Consider the following 20,016-nt stretch of genomic DNA (forward strand, 5'->3'; position numbering starts at 1 on the left):
ACAAAGACTAAAACAATTTTTAATGTAATCGCCAAATTTAATAATCTTTAGTCGAAAAATTACATGCTTTCATTTCTGATTTTTTGGACTTTAAATGCGAATACCTCGAAAGAAATCATCTATTCCCCCCATACCCATGTTATCCCCGAATTCAGGGACCCAGCCAGCATATTAAAGGTATTTGTATTTTGAATTTACTGTCGAAACATATACACTGCGCTTTATCAGGTTAGCACACTTCAGATTTAAATAGTTTATGTTAATTTCTATCGAAACTAAAAGAGCTTTCATTTTTAAGTTATTAGCGATTATTAACGAACATTTTTTCTACTAAATAAACAACAATTAGTGTTTTGTTTACATTTTTTTCCATATTCTTTGATACTTTTTTTTTCGAAATCAACAAAAAAATTTATTTAAATTAGGTCATCAGGTTATCACATATTACCCTTTTTTTAATATTCTTTAACATTTTTAGCCAAGAACATATCTTTAAACATATTTACTAACTAATTTAAACATTTGTAAATATTGTTAATAATGAGTCGATCCCGCTTCGTTGAGAATGATCTCGAAGATTCGATTGAGTAGCGGCTCGTAAAATTTTCCAATATAATTCAGAAAAGTTGATGAAGAAGACTTAAATTCCTTCAACTAATTCCTCTTTAGTGAAATACTGCTTGCCAGACTCGAAAACTTTGCGAGCTAACCTTCCCCACCTTTTCTATTACATGGCTGACAGATGATTAAGGCACCCACTCATTAAATCGACGTTTTGTCTTTCAATCCCAGACTTAAATACCCGGGTAGTATGAATCGGAGCTTTATCGTATTGTGCAAAGTTCCAAACAAATTTTTAAAATGGAAAAATGCAGTTTTCAGTAAGTTTTAATACACGTTTGTATTCATACTAGTGTTCAAACATTGCAGGTCGCACGTACCATATTAAAAGATGGCCACTCACATGACTATGTAGTCGTTCCAACTGATGATCCTTCTTCCGAAGATTATGGAAATAATAATTTTATCTATCGGCTCTTCCAAAATATTATTATTTTTCATCTAAAAAGTCAACATAGCGCCAATGTGGTTGTAGTTGTTGTACCGGCAGAATTTTGCCGAGTTGACAGCCTTGGCCGGATAAAATCCGGGTCCGTTCCGGTTACGTAGACACGACTCTCGTGAGAACACCAATAGCGCCAATCAGAACACATGGCATTATGCTCCGGTGCAAAATGTAATCATGTTTCTTTTCGGGGATCCTTACGTGGTGGTTTTACTTTAGTTTTAATAGTTTCAAAATTGGAGGTACCACATTTGCCTTGATGTTGTTGTTGTAGGAGCAGAATTCTGCCGAATTGACAGACCTTGGCCGGATAAAAATCCAGGTCCGTTCTGGTTACGTAGACCCGACTCTCATGGGGACGGCATTTGCCTTGATGCTTGGATGCTTTTCTCAAAATTGCTTTCTTTTTAACATCGGAAATCACTTTATTGTTACCACTTATATTTTTTCGATCGCAATATATAATATTACGCAAGAAATTGTATTTAACTTCTCGACTTCTGCCAACTTTTAAAGCGACTTTATTAGCTTCACCTGTATGTTTGTAGCTTTTTGTACAATTAACAGTTCGCTAGGCACAGCAAAAAATAAACAAAAACATTAAAAAAAAAATGATTCTAAACTAAACAGCTAAAAGCAACGTAAAAAACCCGTCAAAGAGTGTGGTTGTGTTTTTTGATATCATAAGCGAAACATATATATATTATTCATATATTGATTTCCAAAAACCAATAATGTCGTGTCGGGTTGTTAGTATACGGAATAGACAGTGTATAACTTTTTAGTTTTTTTAAACAAATTATTGTAACTCTTCATAAGCTTCGATTATTGCTCTCTCTTTAACCGATAGAAACTTTCCTTTAGCCATATTAAAGAAAATAGAGTACTTGAGCGATACAGTGTCATCTTCAAACTCCGAAGATAAATGCAAATCAAAATGTGCTAACCTGATGACGCAAAAATATAGCACACTTTTCGACTAAAAGGAACTTAATCTAAAACTCACCGATCCAAACAGGGTTAGAACGGTCCTAAATTTTGCAGCCTCAATATGGTCGCCTGGATGCAGTGACACGCAGAAGAAGAAGCTTGAGACCTGTCAGAACACTACACTCCGAACTATCACGGGATGCCTCTTGATGTCTCCAATCGAACACCTACATAGTGAGGCCCGTATGCTTCCGGTTAAGGAACACAACGAACTCCTCTCCAAGCAGTTACTACTGGGGTGTTTTCGTAGAAACCACCCCTGTAGTCGCCTGACTGTGGCGGAGCCGCCTCCTAGGAACATCAAGAGGTCTTTCCTTGACTACGTCGACGACATTAGACAGTACGCCGACCGGACTTCGGACGCAACGAACTTCAGACAGGCACTGACCGCCATTCACAGTGGAGCCATCAACACCTTCACAGACTCCCTCTCAGTGAATGGCGTAATAGGAGTCAAACCACCACCCATAGCAGACATAGAGCTCGAGTTGCCTCGCGAAACCAGAGTGACCCTCGCGCAACTTCGTTCCGGATACTGTAGCAGGTTGAACTCCTACTTATCCAGAATAGACCCCGACATACTAAGCACATGTCCTGCGTGCAATGAGTCTCCGCATGACACTAACCACCTCTTTGCATGCCCAACAAACCCCACCCATCTAACACCCTTCTCCCTATGGTCCGACCCCGTCGAAACAGCTCGTTTCCTGGGCCTCCCGTTAGATCACCTCGACGACAACGAATCTGGAATTTATCACCCAAACGGGGACTAGGTAACCGTTACAACAACAACAACTAAAAGGAACAGAAAATAGCAAAAACAGGACATTCTTATCACATGTTTTCTATACCAGTGATTTTTCATATAAAGATGAGAAAATCAGAAAATAATAAAGTAGCTACAAGTTATTAAAAAAAAATCACAAGCAATTGTATTATGCTGAAGAAGGTGTGCTAACCTATATTGCGTAGTTGTAGAGACTACGACCTACTAATTTCTTAATTTTTTCTAAAATACTAGACTGTAGATGGACTTTTTTCAAAGATCCTTTAACCCCGAATTTGGTGCTTCGTTAGAATTTAGAGATGCGTTATATAACAGTTTCTGTAGGGCTTTGGGCGAAGATAATCGAATGAACATATACCTATATGGTAATCATCAATTTCTACTCAAGTTGCGTGTCTTAATGAATAGTCAATAAGTGAGATTATCCCACAAATAACTTTATTATAAGTTTTGTTTAGCACGATATATGATTTTCTCGGCGTATTTAAATATATATCTTCATGGTTAGCTAGTCCACTTACATTTATTACCTTCTATGTTTTTTTTTACAGTCGAGATAAATACAATTAGGCCATCTGCAATGCGATTTGAGGGTCGTCTGATACTCCTGTTCGAAACAGTTTTATGTAGGTCCCGTTTAGTATGAGCCATTTTCGTAACCTCGAAAACGCTCGCATTCATACATACGTTTTAACTTAATTTAAATAAACTTTTTTTTTGCATTTTCTCTTTTCATTGTCAAAAGTTCAACGCATTGCGATTTCTGTTTACATTCATTAAAATTAAAGCGACCTAATTTAGCGAAGTCTTTAGTTTCATTTTAATTAATAACACAAAAATTGTAATTAAATATTCAAAACCATTCTGCCATGGCATGGCAACTCACTAGTTTTTGGATTGCATAACTCCGCTACATAATCATTGTTTAAGACGCCGGTTTGGCTGTCCCGCCACTACAGTAAATAGATATATACATATATCGGTTTGGCTGCCCCGCCATAACATATTTATATACCTGTATATTAGGGTGGATCGAAAAAACATTTTTTTTTGCTTAGCCAGGTTAAAGTTTGTAGATTATAAAAAAAGAAATTTTAGCATCTCACTTTTAAAGAAATTTCGAGTTAACATTTTTTTTGGACAAACAAATTTTTTTTGGTTTGAACTCTTCAAATTTATGTAAAAGTTACTGAATTTGACGGTTTTTGACTCAAAATTTATTTTGACGCTTAAGGAAAGCATCTTGTCGTTTAAGACTTTTTTTAAACTCCAATAATGACCACAAAAATTTTGTTTAAGTTAATAACTTTTAATTGGCAAAAAAGAGGACTCTCCACAGCTTCTAGAAACTTATCAAAAAAATTTTACGACCATTTGATTTTTAACTCGAAATTTACTTTAAAATTGAGTGGACCGCCTTTAGATGTTAAAAAAGTTTTTTTTTTTAATTTCTTTTTTTTTATATCTACAAATTTTACCCTCAGGCTAAGCAAACAAAAAAATTTTTTCGCTCCACCCTAATGTATTGTGTATACATATGTGTGTATACCTATATCTACATCACAGCGTGTATAGGTACGTTTGGTTTGGGTTAACGCTTCGTTTGACATGAGGGAAATTTCAGCAGACTGGCTCACTGTACAGCCGAAATGGCGGAAAATCAAGAATGAAGTCATAAAACTACTTGCTTTGTTTATATTTCCACTATTTATCTACGCCGGATAAAACGCTCTGAAAAGTTACCTGTGTTTGGTGCAAAAGTGCGCGCACACAAATTAATTCGGAGCAATCGCAATCGCTATTGCAAATTTCGTTTAGTTAATATATGTATAAAAATTTCTTATAAAAAATTAGTTGTTGGATTTTAATCATGCTATAATTTTTTTATTAAGTACGATTGCATGTGGTGTCAATAAGGGGGTTTCCCTTAAATGTTTAGAAGGATTTATCAAAGAATAAATCTAAAGCGCGCTGATGAGTATAATGCTAGAGTTGTTTCCTTCTATTGATAATAATATAAATTTTGTTGCGTTAATTCACTCTAAATTAGCTCATAGTTCCTATTCAAGCCTAACCACTACAACGCTTTAAAAACTTTATTCACCAAACACTATTTGACAACCAATTGGTTCAATTAGGAATTGAGAAATTTTACTATTATTAAAATACAATGATATTGCATAAAAAGTTTTAAAATTTTGAGGATATATTTATACATAATGAATGAATGATATTCGCTATTTCCGAAGTTATTAAAAAAAGTCCTCCACTGTTACAGTGATTGCGGCTTTCACCGATTATTAATCTGTAATGTATTGACTATACAGTGAAATTTAAATTTAGCCACATTTCGGATTTTGAAATTAAACTGGCGAATTTTGCTAAAAAAAAGGGTTGATACTTGTATATACAAAACATTTGTAAAATAAGCAGCAAAAAATCAAAGCGATGGGATTATTTGTCTTCGAGGTACAACTTCAGCTAATTTGAAAAATGTAGTTTTGGAAAAAACTCGTTTAAATATAAACTGATTGAAGACACTTTACACTTTTTTACACTTTAGAAGACTGTAACACAGAATATTTTTGAAATATCCGTTTTTTTTAGTATGTTATTAAAATATATAGATTATTTTACGGGTTTCATTAAATATTCACTTAAATGTTTTTAAATAAGTTTCATAAATTTTAGGTGTTTCTTAGAAAAACCTAAATTTGTTTACTATATACACCAGTTAAAGCTTAATATATTATTATATTATATGTATTTTATTAAGGTTTCTAGTTGCACAGAAATCTTCCGGTATCCACATACAATGTGTGTTATTTTTAGACGTGTGGTTTGAAATGATATATTTGAAATATTCTTAAAATAACTCAAAATCGCAGTCGAATACATTTATTTATAAATAGATAAACTATTTTTATTAGTTGGATTTTAGTTTTGAGCTTTACATTATGAAAAATTATAACTAAAAAACTAAATGTGTGAAAAATCGTGTATACAAAAGGAACAGTGGCAACATTGGTGAAATGAAAACAAAAAAAAGAACAAATGATTTCTGCGTTGCAACTACGGGTATAACTTTTGACAAATATGGCTTGATACGGGTGGTAACTTTCGTTGTAGATTTACTTGAGTACCTGCCGGCGACGGCCTTACCTCACGGTGTTCAAAACACAACGGATCAATACAATGCGTTGATCAGCGCCTCAAACAAAACGAGCTTATGCAAGTATTTATTTGGATACCAGTGGCAGTGTGTCTGGGTCCACACTACCATCTTGGTATGATTCGAGGCCGACCTAAAACCTCTTCCGTTTTCGGGTACGGCACCCAGTTACTTGTGTAACTTCTTTTTTCGAACTGAAAATTCAGTTCTTCCAGCATTTAGGTTTAAACCACAGCCACCACGATACTCCCCAAAGGGCCGAACCCAATGAGCAGATTGAACAGAAGTCCAAGGGCTTTCTGCTCCCCGTGGTACCGGAAAGTCTCCGGTCAGACTGCGTAGCCTAAACTACTGCCAGTTGAGCTACCCATTACTCAAATGACTGGTGACATTTGTCGCTTGAACTTCAAATGTCTTTTTATTCGCTTTTTCATTTAAAGTGTTTCTAATATCAGTTCAAGCTGAGTATTATAGCACTATCACTCCATATACTATGCTGATATTACTGGGCAAAGAATATAATAACAGTCATAGTGCATATTGGCTTTTAGTCGCCTTTTACGACAGGCATGCCTTGCCGCGGGCATATTCTATCCCCTGCCCGCAGGGGTATACGGGTGGTAAGTATGGAAGGGATGAATATCAGTGACTGTTTGAAATATAAGACGGCGCTATATGTCAATTTATTGAAGAAAACTTTAGGTGAGCGCCATTATTTCGCGTGATTTAACACCGCTGGACTATTTTTTGTGGAGTTATGTTGCCTACACAAACAAGCCAAAGCATTTGAAAAAGAATATTCGGTGCGTTATTGCTGACATACGACCCCAAATGCTTGGAATTGGAATTTATTTGAGCCATCCACATAATGGCAAACCCTTATCTTTATAATCAAGCTAAATTCTTAGCCAGAACATTAAATTATATGCGTTTTATGTCTTAAAAAACACTTGAATAGCGCTGTGCATTGTAGCGCTTTGACTAATTTTCTAAAATCAGGATTAAAATATATTACTATGATATGATTCGACTGTGACTTGCCGTAACTGAAACCATATTTTCTCCCTGTTGTTTAGTTATAATAAAATGGTACTTCAAAATTATAGACTTCCACATGTACATTTCAAACCTTTTGGAGTAAACTACAAAATTAGGGAGATTTGCAGACTTACATATCTAAATAAGATAATAATTATGGGAATTAATTTCAATACTGTATATTAATTTTTGTTACTTATAATTAATTTTTTTTTAATGTAATATTTTGTGTTTTTCACTTGTTAAAGCTGATTCTTAACTACATTCCCTAAAATAAGAACTGATCACACTTTGTATACTTATGTATATTTTCTTTATTTATCTGCAGATGGTCGAACGTATGGAAGAGAAATTGGAGGCAGCCAATGTGGATCAAAAACGTCTTTTCTTGATCGTTTTCCAACGTTTTATAATGATATTGTCGGAACATTTGGTACGTTCTGACACAGACGGACGCGATCCGGACACCGATTGGTATCGCTGGACCATTGGTCGTCTACAGCAAGTATTTCTAATGGTAAGCGGACCTATAATAAATATTACTTAAATTTTTAATTTGAAATTTCGTTTTCATTTCTAACAGCACCACGAACAAGTGCAAAAGTATAGTAGTACACTTGAGACGCTGCTTTTCACATCGGACTTGGACTCGCACATATTGGAAGTGTTTCATCAGTTTGTAGCTTTAAGGGCTTAAAACAATTACTTTTATTTATGACTACATTTTTTATGCGGTCCATCTATTCGCAAGCCGAATCATAAGTAAACGAGTGAACCCTAAAATAAAATAACTGTACTGGGCAATATTTCTTTTAAAACTATCTAATATCTGCTGTCAAATATAATATAGATTCATTTGTGAAAAATGTTAAACGAACTGACTAACTTTACCAACATTTAGTTAGAATATATTTGAAATAGTAATGGAGTTCAATGTTTCATTGGTGTAAACTTTTCTAAAAATGTAAATGCGAAGAATTGTAATATTGCGTGATAACTCTGTTAAATTAGACCCGAAAATAAGAATAAATTTACAAGAAACTAAAAGTTAGAGAATATATTCAAAACATGATTAAAAATAACTTACTAAAACTTCTCATTGTTCCGACATGTGGAAAAAACATTGTTTCAGAAACGGTGGCTCATAGGATGCATTTTTAGGGATAATTTTATGAGTTAGAAGGTTTGTCTGAGGCTGAAAATACCGAAAAACACATTTTTGACCTTTGACCTCGAGAATTTTTTTCCACGTTTCGAAATGATGAAAAGTTTTAGTATGTTATTTTAAATAATGTTTCGAATACGTTATCTAGCTTTTAGCTTGTAAATATTTGTATCCTTGAATGTATTGATTGACCGGATTTTCATTTCAGACATTTAACAGCAAATTTAATTTTCAATGAAATTACAACAAATATATGCAAATAGAAAGTGATAAAACAAATCATTTATTTTTCGCACGAAAAATTTGTATGAAAGAATAATGTTGTCTAATATTTAATGAGCCTTAGCGATCAAAAGTTTTGCATAGTGTATGTCTTTTAATGGCTGACATTATATAACATAAACAAAACTCCTCTTCCCTATGATGCAACTTTTTTGTATGTGGTATACGTCGTGATGTATTCTCACTACGAAAGGGTCCTACAATGTCCTAAGAATAAGTATCTTTCTCACTTCTTCTCTGCAAGGAGCCTAATAGCCTCCCCCTAAATCACAGCGACCATATTTACGTACTGTACGAAGGAGTACTGACTGGATCTTAATATCACAGTTGATGGCATTATAATTCCGACTCAACAATGGTAAGATCTTAGGCGCTACACTTGACAACCTGTGCTCCTTCACTCCACACCGCAACAACATCCCAAAGTCGCTAGACGGCAGCAGCTGGGTAAAGAATAAAGAAACATTGTTGGAAACTTACAAGAGACGCAGACGAAAAAGCTTCAGACGTGTAGAAAACTACACTCCGTTCGATTACAGAATGTCTCCTGGTTCTACCGTTAGTTGACAACCAACTTGAACCTTACCACCCAAACGTGAATTAGATAACCGCAACAATAATTGCCCCGCGAATCTAGAGTGACCCTGCGCGGCTTCGTTTCGGATATATGTAGTATAAGTCTCCGCATGACCAACCAAGGTTCGTTCGAGCTACGTAATAATTGCAGCAGTACAGCTACTGTGTTGCATTTTTGCTGATACTCTGCTGATGTGCAGACAAAAGTTTAGTGTTGCCGATTATTTGCATAAATTGCGTGCAAAAAGTTACAGTAGAACGTGATGCTGTTGCAAGTTTTGCCAAAAATTCACGCAGAATGTGATACTTTGACAAATTTGCAACACTGCTGTCGTGATAGCCATCTCGAACGCACCCCACCTCTTTGTATGCCCCACTCATCTAACACCCCTCTCCATATTTTCCGCTGTGTAAACAGCAGGTTTCCTGAGCTTTAGATGACTTCGGTGACAACCAACATGAATCTTACCACCCAAGCGTAGATTAGAAAACCGCTACAACAACAAGTTAAATCCACTTTTTAGGATCTGGATTTATATATTTTCAATTGCAGGTTTAACATGTATGTCGAAGTATAACGACCTTTAGAGATAGGCAACTAGCCCAGAGCGGCAACAACCATGTTTCATGTTTGAACTAATCATGAATGCCTATGGTAAGACATTATTTAAAAAACTAAAGTGCTTCTGTTGTAATGTAAGTATTACTTGATAATAAATTGCAAACATTCCCTCTTTCGTTTTTCAATAGTTTATTTATGTTTTGTTCATTTACTTTCAAAAAGGTATTTACACGAGATTCTTATACAATTCATATATTATTGTTGTAAATGAATATTTTGTCTTATGCTGAAATTTTAAAATGCGGATACACGTACTTATTCTTCTATCAATGAATGAATATTTATTTTTAAAAGTATATGTTGCTTTTAATGTTTTATAACTTTTTAAGCTTACATAAATATAAGTAAAACGAACATATGTTTAATTATCATAAGTATAGTGCAATGAGTTTATAATTAACGTATTTAAAATAGTTCCAGTAAAGTTTAAGATTACAAATAATCATCTAAAAGTACGGGCGTTTTCGGTAATGCAAACTGCGTAGTATCAAACCTGTCTTTGCCAAAATTGAAAGCATTACTGTCGGCTGTTGCGCAAAAACGCGCAAAACTTGCAACATTTGAATAGTAGTAGCACAAAATTACACCAAAACCAATGTGCTAGCTAAAATGTCATTGTAAGGGTAACTATAATTTTAATATTATTGTTTTATTATGCTAGTGGATTTTTTTTTTAATTTTATAGGATATAGTAGAAAGAGATTTCGTCAAGTGCCCTACAGCTATCACTTTTGGAATAATTCGTTTGACTTTAAAGCTATTCGCAATTAATAATTTTCATATTTGCACGATTCATTCTTTTTTGTAGCTTTCTAACATAAATCGAAAATGTTTGTTATCTAACTATCAGTGAGAGTTTTAATAAGAAATATATCGTACATTTTTATGTTTGAACAATGTTTGATAACATTTTCCATTCTAGCCAGATCAGTCAAAATAAAAATAGTTGGGCATTTAAATTGAAACACCCAACATTTATTAAGATTATTAATTATTATATATATGTATACCGTTTAACAGGTGGAGAAACTATTTATATCCTTTTTTGTGATTTTGTGATATATTAAAACAACTGATTTTTTAATATTCAATACTTAATCAAAAGAATAAATGTATAAGCTCTAAATAAATTTTTAATTGAAAATTAATACTACTAAGCATGGCATTACAAAAAAATTTCATTACATTTCGCGATTTATTTAATTTTCATTGTTTTTCAATATTTTATCTTCAATAACGGCAACAAATCTCTCTGTTAACACCTTTTTTTTTTGGTAGGATTTCAATCTGTTTTGACGTTTAGCAATTGCTCTCTTATTTCCAATGAGATATTAGTAGGGCATCTCTATATCACTGATAAAATCAGCAGCGCAAACTGCGCAGTGTTACCAGTACTTACTGCATTACCGAAAAATTTCTATATGATCAACAATATAATATTATAAAAGTAGTAAAAATATAAAAAAAAATTAAAATTCAAAGGAAAAATTAAAATTAACATTTGTTTTTAACTAAAGTCAGGCCGAGAATAATTTCATCCATTTATTTAAAAAATATGAGAGGACTACCATATTTTAGCGTCCCTCTTTGTTTATTTCTTATGCACAGACACATTATCCACATTACTGTGAATTTTTCCTTTATCGTGTTTTTCCCATTATGGATAACCCAGTAACTCCTGCCTTTTTTTGTTTTTAGTCTGCAATCTAATTTTTTGCTTCATACGGTTGCGAGAAAGTTCCACATATTTTTTTACATTCAGCTCAAAAGTTTTTCCGTCAGCCTGGAACGTCTCTGAATTGAAAGGAACTGTATTAAAATAACACATTAATAAAAAATGCAAATTTCACTTACCAAACAAAACTTGATTAATTATTTTTAAAGTATTAAGCGCCTTTTTCCCCCATCGACCATCCCAATTAAAACTTTGCATTAGTGTGTCCGTAAAAATCCGACGAAGTACTCCATCGACGCTGTTGCACAAATCTTTCAACTTATCAATATAAGCGACCTATTGAGAGAATAAGTTTACCGTTAATATACATATATTTTTTTAAAGTCAAATTAGTGTTAAACAAAACAATATTCTTTTTATGGCGAACGTATATATGTAGTATAATTACCATTGACTTGTTATACTGTTTCATATTTAGTTTCTCTTCCACTTCCAAAAGAGCATCCATTGTTACAAGAGGAAATCTAGACGCGATCTCATCAACAGTGACATCTTCTATTTCTCCAGACATACGACCACCTGCATGGAACTTTTTTACCATTATCCTGCGCTCACGTGTATTTTTGTTTTGAACCATAGCTTGGCTCCTTTGGATAATCTAAGATACAATGAAAATTAAAAGTAATTATTCTGATTTAACTTTACAACTTACTTTTCAATTAAAAAACAATCACTTACATCTTTCAATATTACGGATTCAGTGTTGAACACGCTGTTCTCTATTTGCCCGATCCGCTTTTCAAGTGAATCCTGTTTTTTTATAATGATTTTTAAAAGAGATAGGACCTCTGAAAATACATAATGCACATCAAAAATATCAAAACATTTATAAATTTTTCTTTTGATGTGACTTTTGTACACTTTTTTTTTACTTACCTGTATTGTTTTCAGATGGAATATTTTCATACCCACAATTTGTTTTACTTTTACATGGCTGTCTTTCGTAAGGTGTGCTTGTATGGAATTTCTTCCGAGCAGTTGCTTGGACTTAAAATATTAATAGTTATTATAAAGTAATAGTTAATGCTATATATAATAAAGTACCTTTTCCTTTTGAATGCTTTGACGTACTCTGCACAAATCTGTCGTCCATTTTTATATTATTGTTATTTTATTCTAGTGTAAAAAATTATATGTGAGAGCTGTTATTAGTTTCAAATTTAATTTAATAAAAAGCGTATACGTTGTTCAGATTGTTTGTAAAATCATGGAATAAGTGACGTAAAATTGGTATATAAAATACTTACTTCTGGTGTGAAATACAAAAACATTTAATAATGATATCATCTTTATTAACGTGCCCACCTAACAATATTCCTGTACTCTCAAATGAATATACTCGATTAACATATCGGCTGCAATTATTTCTTCTTTATTAAAAGTTTTAATTGGACTTGTCATCTTACTGAAACAGTAGTAATCGTAACAACAATTTTTTTGAGAATTTTTTAATGTTCAGTAGATTATTCTCAAATTTATTTGATACTTCTGAGGGGGCAAAAGCTATGTACATTATAACTAACTTAATGATAATATGTTAAATATATTAGTTATTGAACAAGTTATTCTAAAAGTTAAAGAAAGCTTTGGCTTGAATAATAATTGCTTCCCGATTGACAAGATTCTAATCTCAACATAAAGCAAAACAAAATTATAACACAATGTACTGCCGACACAATCCCTTAATACGAATAATAATAGAGATAATCTAAACTCCGTGGCTTTCCAATTCTACATTTGAACTAAATTTCTAGAAACTCTTCCAAATTCTTCTGGAACAAACTTATTATTTAACTGATTATGTTTCAATTCGCTTAGGTCATTTTTAATAAATAATTGAAGCAGATCATTGAACAAACTTATTATTTAACTGACTATTATGTTTCAATTCGCTTAGGCCATTTTTAATAAATAATTGAAGCAGATCATTATCCCTAAATCCAATAAATGCATAGTAAAACATTTGAAAATTAGCAATTTCTACGATTCTTAGAATAATTTAAGGGCCCTCCTTCAGTTGTAAAGGTTCTTTGAAACTCTTAGTGTGTTTTCTACATATATCCTATCAATCTTTATCTATAATTGAGACAGCTCATTACAAAGATATTTTTAAAAAAATCGTACTTTTTTCTATTTGTCATTTCCGTAAAGCAAGCTATGAAAGGGCGTTTTCTATAAACCTAACCTACGATTACCCTCCTCCGCCTAACTAACGCGACGGGCTGGGAAAGAAAAGGCAAAAGGTTTTTTAAGTGTTGAGATCTAAAATTGCTCAGCTACAGAAACAAAAATTTCAACAGGCGGTGGTTTGACTCCTAGTACGCCATTCACTGAGAGGGAGTCGATGAAGGTTTTGATGGCTCGACTATGATTGGCAGTCAGTGATTGTCTGAAGTTCGTTGCGTCCTAAGTCCGGTCGGCGTACTGTCTGATGTCGTCGACGTAATCAAGGAAGGACCTCTTGATGTTCCTAGGAGGCGGCTCCGCTACAGTCAGGCGACTACAGGGGTGGTTTCTGCCAACACCCCAGCAGAAACTGCTTGGAGAGGAGCTTATTATGTTCCTTAACCGGAAGTATAACGGCCTCACTGCGCAGGTGTTCTATTGGGGACATCAAGAGGCATCCCGTGATAGTCCGGAGTGCAGTGTCTTGAAAAGTCTGAAGCTTCTTCGTCTGCGTTGCACTACATCCAGGCGACCATATTGGTGATGCATAGTTTAGGACCGGCCGGCCGATTGTCTTGTATGTTGCCAACAACGTTTGTTTGTCTTTTCCCCAAGAGCTACCGGCAAGCGATTTGAGGATTTTGTTGCGGCTCTATACTTTGGCAGTTATCGCGGTCGTAAGAGGAGTGAAGGAGCACAGACTGTTGTTGTTGTTGTTGTAACGGTTACCTAGTCCCCGTTTGGGTGATAAATTCCAGATTCGTTGTCGTCGAGGTCATCTAACGGGAGGCCCAGGAACGAGCTGTTTCGACGGGGTCGGACCATAGGGAGAAGGGTGTTAGATGAGTGAGGTTTGTTGGGCATGCAAAGAGGTGGTTAGTGTCATGCGGAGACTCATTGCACGCAGGACATGTGTTTGGTATGTCGGGGTCTATTCTGGATAAGTAGGAGTTTAACCTGCTACAGTATACAGAATGAAGTTGCGCGAGGGTCACTCTGGTTTCGCACAGACTGTCTAATGTTACGCCTAAAATTTTAGGGTTGTTGACTGCCGGAATTTTTGTGCCATCGACTGAATTTTTCAGATCCAGTCTGTACTCCTTCGTCCAGTTTGTAAAAATGGTTGCTGTAGATTTAGTGGGGGGGATGTCAGACTCCTTGCAGAGAAGAAGCGAGAAAGGTCGGAGAGACGCAGTTTACTGATGATTACTATCCCGTACATTACATAATACGAGTCCTCTGGTAAAACAAGAGAATTACTCTACGAAAATCCCTTTTTAATCCCTGAACAGGGTTAGTTTGCCACAAAGTAAAACATTTAAATAAGCATGTAACGACATTTTTATACCCTTGCGTATAGCTTGTATAAGAAATACACCTCTGATGGATATTATTGCTTCGGTGCAGCCAAAGTTACCCTCTTCGTATTTAAATTTTTAAAATTTAAATCGTTTTTTGTTTTCAGTTCTTTTATTTTAAGAAAAGTATTTGTGTAAAAGCAGGTACAATATACTTATTTTCTCTTCGATGAATGAGTATATAATTAAATATTAACAAAAAGAAACGTTAGCTTCGGTTGCAGAGAAGCCCTTCACAAATACAAAAGATTCCTTTCAAGAACTCGATTCTGATCGGTCAATATGTATGGCAGCTACATGCTATAATTGTCCGATCTGATTGCACTATTGCACGAGATGTACGTGAACTGAATGAATATATTTGTGTAGAAAGGAGTTCGACGCGAAAAAACCATGAACACCCTGATTTTGGACCGACCAGGATTATATTTTTAAGGCGTGACCGAAGGTCGCTGATGCATGAAGGAGTGCGACGCGAAATAATATATTACACATCTCTATTGAGTCGCAAATGTAAACAAACAAATCTCGTGGAACTGTAATTATGCTAAGTAATTTTAAAGTACATTTATTTTCTTAAAAATACGCATAATAAATCCATATTTTGGATATATTTCAAGGTATGCAAAATAATTGCTAATGTCTTAATTGAAAAAAGTATGCAAAGTGTGTGCCCAAGTCTTTCGGACTCTATATATTTTTAAGAGACTTTTCATAGCAGACTTGAAATAAAGTATAATGTACATGAATTAGGTTTTATAATATAATTTAAATCTCTACAAATACAAATAAAATTGTAAATTATAAATTGCGACACAAAAGCTTAGAATTCTCTCGAACTCTTTTTCAAATTTAAACTTCGCTAAGGCTAAAAACGTTACCATATACATACTTATATATTTGGTCGCATGTGTAAACAAATTTGTTATGAATGGTAAAAAAATGTTGGTACAGAACATCCAAGTAAAATATTATAATGTAAGAAATGTGAATTAAATATTGATATTTATTGTAGATTTTCGTATGAAGCGTTAATACCGATGTATATGTATTATAACCTAATACCTTATATTAAAAGTTAGTAACTATGGGTAAATGTATACATAGTTTAGTTCTCCAAACGAAGGAGATGGCGAAAATTATAAATTTTTTTAAATCGTCTTGTTTTGACGCGAAGATTATAAATCCACGACCGGAAAGTCGATTTTGACAATAATTCTATTTTGTTTTATTTAATTTTAATTAATTTGTGGGTAGTAACCCCTGTCTTCAATGGCGGCTTCCGGCCGCGCTTCAAAAAAATAACTTGGGCGGTCCGAAACCAGGGTGTTCATAATCCATTCGCATCGATCTCCTTTCACCACGCAAAAGTTCGATGTAAAAGAACTATGGACACTCCGGTGTTGGATCGACCAGAGTTATTTCTTTGAAGCGCGGCCGAAGACCGCCAATAAGGCAAACTTAATCTAAAACTCACCGATCCAAACAGGGTTGCCCCTCGCGCAACTTCGTTCCGGATACTGTAGCAGGTTAAACTCCTACTAATCCAGAATAGACCCCGACATACTAAACACATGTCCTGCGTGCAATGAGTCTCCGCATGACACTAACCACCTCTTTGCATGCCCAACAAACCCCACTCACCTAACACCCTTCTCCCTATGGTAATACCCCGTCGAAACAGCTCGTTTCCTGGGCCCCCGTTAGATGACCTCGACGACAACGAATCTGGAATTTATCACCCAAACGGGGACTAGGTAACCGTTACAACAACACGGCAGTCGGGTCTACGTAACCGGAACGGACCCGGATTAATTCCGTCTAAAGACTGTCCACTCGGCAGAATTCTGCCGCTGCAACAACAACAACCGCCAATAAGGAAAGGAATTCGACGATCTCCTCTATTCGTCCATACCGTCAGATCTATTTTGTTGAACTTGTAATTAGAGCTAAGAGATCTGAAATCTGCAGAATTCTGCCCCTACAACAACAACTTGGATACTTGAAAAATATGTGCAAAGTGTGTTTTATATACTTTTATATATACTATATACATAAATTATTGAAAAAATTTCCTTTCCGCTCACAGATTTGTAATCCTGTCAAAACATTCATTTTTGAGGCCTCCTTCGTTGGGGACCTAAACTATACATTTACCTATGTTCTTGAATATCAATTACTTTGCCTTTTAAAAGCAACAACCTCAACCGTAGTAACTAAACCAACAAAAAAAAACATTTAATGTAACAGTAAACAATGGTGTAACATGTATTTCTCCTTAAATCGTGCTCTTAATCTCGCAGACTCTTCTGAGCAGTCTAAGTGGTCTAAAGTTTGTACAATGGAGCTGAAGATTAAAAAAACGTATTTAAAATGGATGGAGGATGTGAATGTGGTAGTACTACCATTTTTTTAACATTCTTTACATGGTTGCTCTTACAGGAATTTAATCGACGATTGCACTATGAGCACTACCCAAATCCAGCAGGTAATACGTATACTAATATACTCACTCATACATTGCAAAAAGCACAAGATTATGTGTAGCCAAAAGTTTCTGGTAGTTTAGTGAACTCGGCATTAAGAAACTCAAAAAATTAAACAGAAACTTCTGGTAGGACTATATGGTAATTACCTTTGATTTAACCGATAGTTGACCGTCGTACGCGAAATTGTTAACCAGTTGCCGAAAAGACTTTGATCCATTACTCTACACCAAGCAACGTAATTCACTTAATTTACACTTTTTAAGAATTCTTTTAATTCCGCATCGCTGACTGGAAAAATTTTGTTATTAATTTTATTAGTTTTAATAACTTTACTAACCTTGTATTATAACCACTGCGCTTTTCAAAATAAATTATTATTTCCACACCAACTGCGATTGAGCTCAAAACAAAAATGGTTGAAATGATATTAGCTTTGGTTGTCTCTTTCATTCTTTCAATATTTACTACGAAAGAAAAGCTAGCGCAAATACTTTAGTCTGAGTTCAAACAAGGAAATTTTGTTCTTTATTAGAGCCTGTTCAAATAGGGAACTTTTGTAGCGGAAACTCTGATTTTTGGAGGAGTACATTAGAAAGGACAAGAGCACCGCGTTGCTCGTTTTTTTTAAACTATAGTAAAACTTAACGAATCAACCAGGGTTAGATCTCCGAAATAACAGTATTCTTCGTGTTGCCGATGTTCTCGTTGTAGCGACAAAAGACCTTCCCGAAATAGTTCTTGGTTTCAGTGCGTCCTGTTTCATATGCATATTTGCAATATATCCGGAAATTTCAGTTTTATCATCTGTTTTTTTTATGTAATACTGAAATATGTTAACAAATATACTTACATCCGATAATGAGGAGCAAACGTTTTTAGGTCTGAACTCAGAATATTGTGACGAACACGGATGATAGAACAAAATCGAATCGACGATAAATTGCCAGAAGCAACTAGACAGCAAATTCGTAGTGGCCAGAATGTTCGAGAAGCAATGTTTTGTTACAGATTTACTATATAAGGGCTGCCGGATTGTGCAGCAAACACAGTTCTAGTTAGAGTGTTGTCGTGATAAGAGCAATTAAGCTATAAGCAAGAAGTTGTAAGCTCGAATAATGAGCAATAAGTGTTAAGTTGTTGGAATAGAAATAAAGATAAGTGTGTAGCCATTAAATTGGGACTTTTATTTAACAATCCAGTGATCGAACTCAAGAGTGTGTTACAGGTAGACGATTTATCGAGAAATCCGTTACAATATGAAGCCATCCGACTAACAATGGCGCCTTATATTATAGAATGAGAAGAGGCAACATAGAAGAACTGTCTTTAAGGCTGCGTGCCAAACGATAACAGTTTTCCTTGTGTTGAGTTGGGATGAAAAAACGTCGTAGGTGTAAACAAAATTTCCACTTGGTACAGTAAAATTTTGACAGTTGAAGGTCAAAACAAATGCAAATGCGTCGTTTGAATGTTTACCTTGTTATTACAATAATAAAATATATTCCTCAATGATAACAATATTAATGACACTAGAAAAAGTCATTAATTTGAAGATTTGTTATTAATTGAGAATTTGAGGCAACGTGCTAGGCTACTACGACGCTACTAGTATTTGCTATACATATGTATGTACATGCATAATTATATCTTCTTATATACATACATACATAATTTTCATTAAGATTTTTTAATCAACTAAAAAAATATTACTTTACTTAATTCTTTCTACTTAATTTTACGTGTATGCTTACATAATCTTCATTAAGATTTTTTAATCAACTAAGAAATATTATTTTTACTTAATTCTTTCAACTTAATTTTAGTTTGCAATATTTTGACTAAATAAAAATTTAAAAGGAGTCAAGAACTTTCAAAATTCAAAATTTCACTTGTGAGAGTTTTTATATTTTTACGGTTTGTCACACAGCCTTATAGATGTGAATACAGATATGCATTCAGAAGTAAACGAGTTGAAATGAACCGCCGCAGGCACATTAAAAAAGTAAAAATAATGGGAAATAAAAAAAAAACGAAAGAATTTATGTAAGATATAAGTCATAAGATATAATATTATTATTTAGTAAAAATTAAATTTTTAATATTATGCGTATTCAACTTAAAGAGGATCTTGCAGAAAAGCTATTGAATATAAAAAAAAACCTAATGCTTATATAGCATTTCATTATAAAGAACTAAAAAATGTCAACCTTTATTTTGAAAAAATGATAGAGTATATACACACACACAACAAAATGTAATAATTTGTTTACACTATAGGTAATTTTGTACCTCTATTCCCTATAGTGGATGATTAATGACGTTATTTCGATGTTTTCCGTAATAGTTTCTTTCATATTAAACAAATATGTTCTTATATAAATAGTTCTGACATACTTATGTACATACATATATGAAATTATTGTTAAACGAATGGAGAACTAAAAGTTAGCGTAATCTGTAATTCTATTCTTCTTGACCAATATGGACTCCTATGTTAATCAGGTCAAGGAATGTTAACGTGACAGCATTCCTCGAAATAATTTGGGAATTGATTTCTGGTGCTACAAATA

At 34.1% G+C, this 20,016-nt stretch overlaps 2 protein-coding genes across 5 annotated transcripts in view; one reads left to right on the forward strand and one right to left on the reverse strand.

The window, feature by feature from the left end:
- Cbp80 (Nuclear cap-binding protein subunit 1) overlaps positions 1-7,981 on the forward strand; it is a 35,802-nt gene extending 27,821 nt beyond the window's left edge. Inside the window, exons 7-8 of the mRNA XM_014237522.3 lie at positions 7,382-7,570; positions 7,637-7,981. Of these exons, the coding sequence (XP_014092997.1) occupies positions 7,382-7,570; positions 7,637-7,750 (303 nt within the window). The 3' untranslated portion in view covers positions 7,751-7,981. The remainder of the gene's footprint in view (positions 1-7,381; positions 7,571-7,636) is intronic.
- A 1,829-nt stretch (positions 7,982-9,810) lies between these two features.
- Positions 9,811-17,927, reverse strand: LOC106619442 (uncharacterized). 4 transcript variants are annotated; one of them, XM_014237523.3, is made up of 8 exons: positions 17,784-17,927; positions 17,593-17,734; positions 12,478-12,549; positions 12,310-12,420; positions 12,112-12,221; positions 11,822-12,031; positions 11,553-11,709; positions 9,811-11,492 (listed from the first exon to the last, which is right to left on the reverse strand). In XM_014237523.3, exons 3-8 carry the CDS (start codon positions 12,524-12,526, stop codon positions 11,356-11,358), a joined length of 774 nt encoding a protein of 257 aa, XP_014092998.1. In that variant the 5' UTR covers positions 12,527-12,549; positions 17,593-17,734; positions 17,784-17,927; the 3' UTR covers positions 9,811-11,355. The 4 variants fall into 4 exon arrangements, with proteins under 4 accessions (XP_014092998.1, XP_036227248.1, XP_036227251.1 ...); XM_036371355.2 differs by having other exon boundaries at positions 17,593-17,730; positions 17,784-17,869; XM_036371358.2 differs by lacking the exons at positions 17,593-17,734; positions 17,784-17,927 and adding an exon at positions 16,435-16,456.
- Positions 17,928-20,016: the final 2,089 nt, after the last annotated feature.

Source organism: Bactrocera oleae, chromosome 5 (assembly GCF_042242935.1).
Source record: "Bactrocera oleae isolate idBacOlea1 chromosome 5, idBacOlea1, whole genome shotgun sequence".
Taxonomy (NCBI): domain Eukaryota; kingdom Metazoa; phylum Arthropoda; class Insecta; order Diptera; family Tephritidae; genus Bactrocera; species Bactrocera oleae.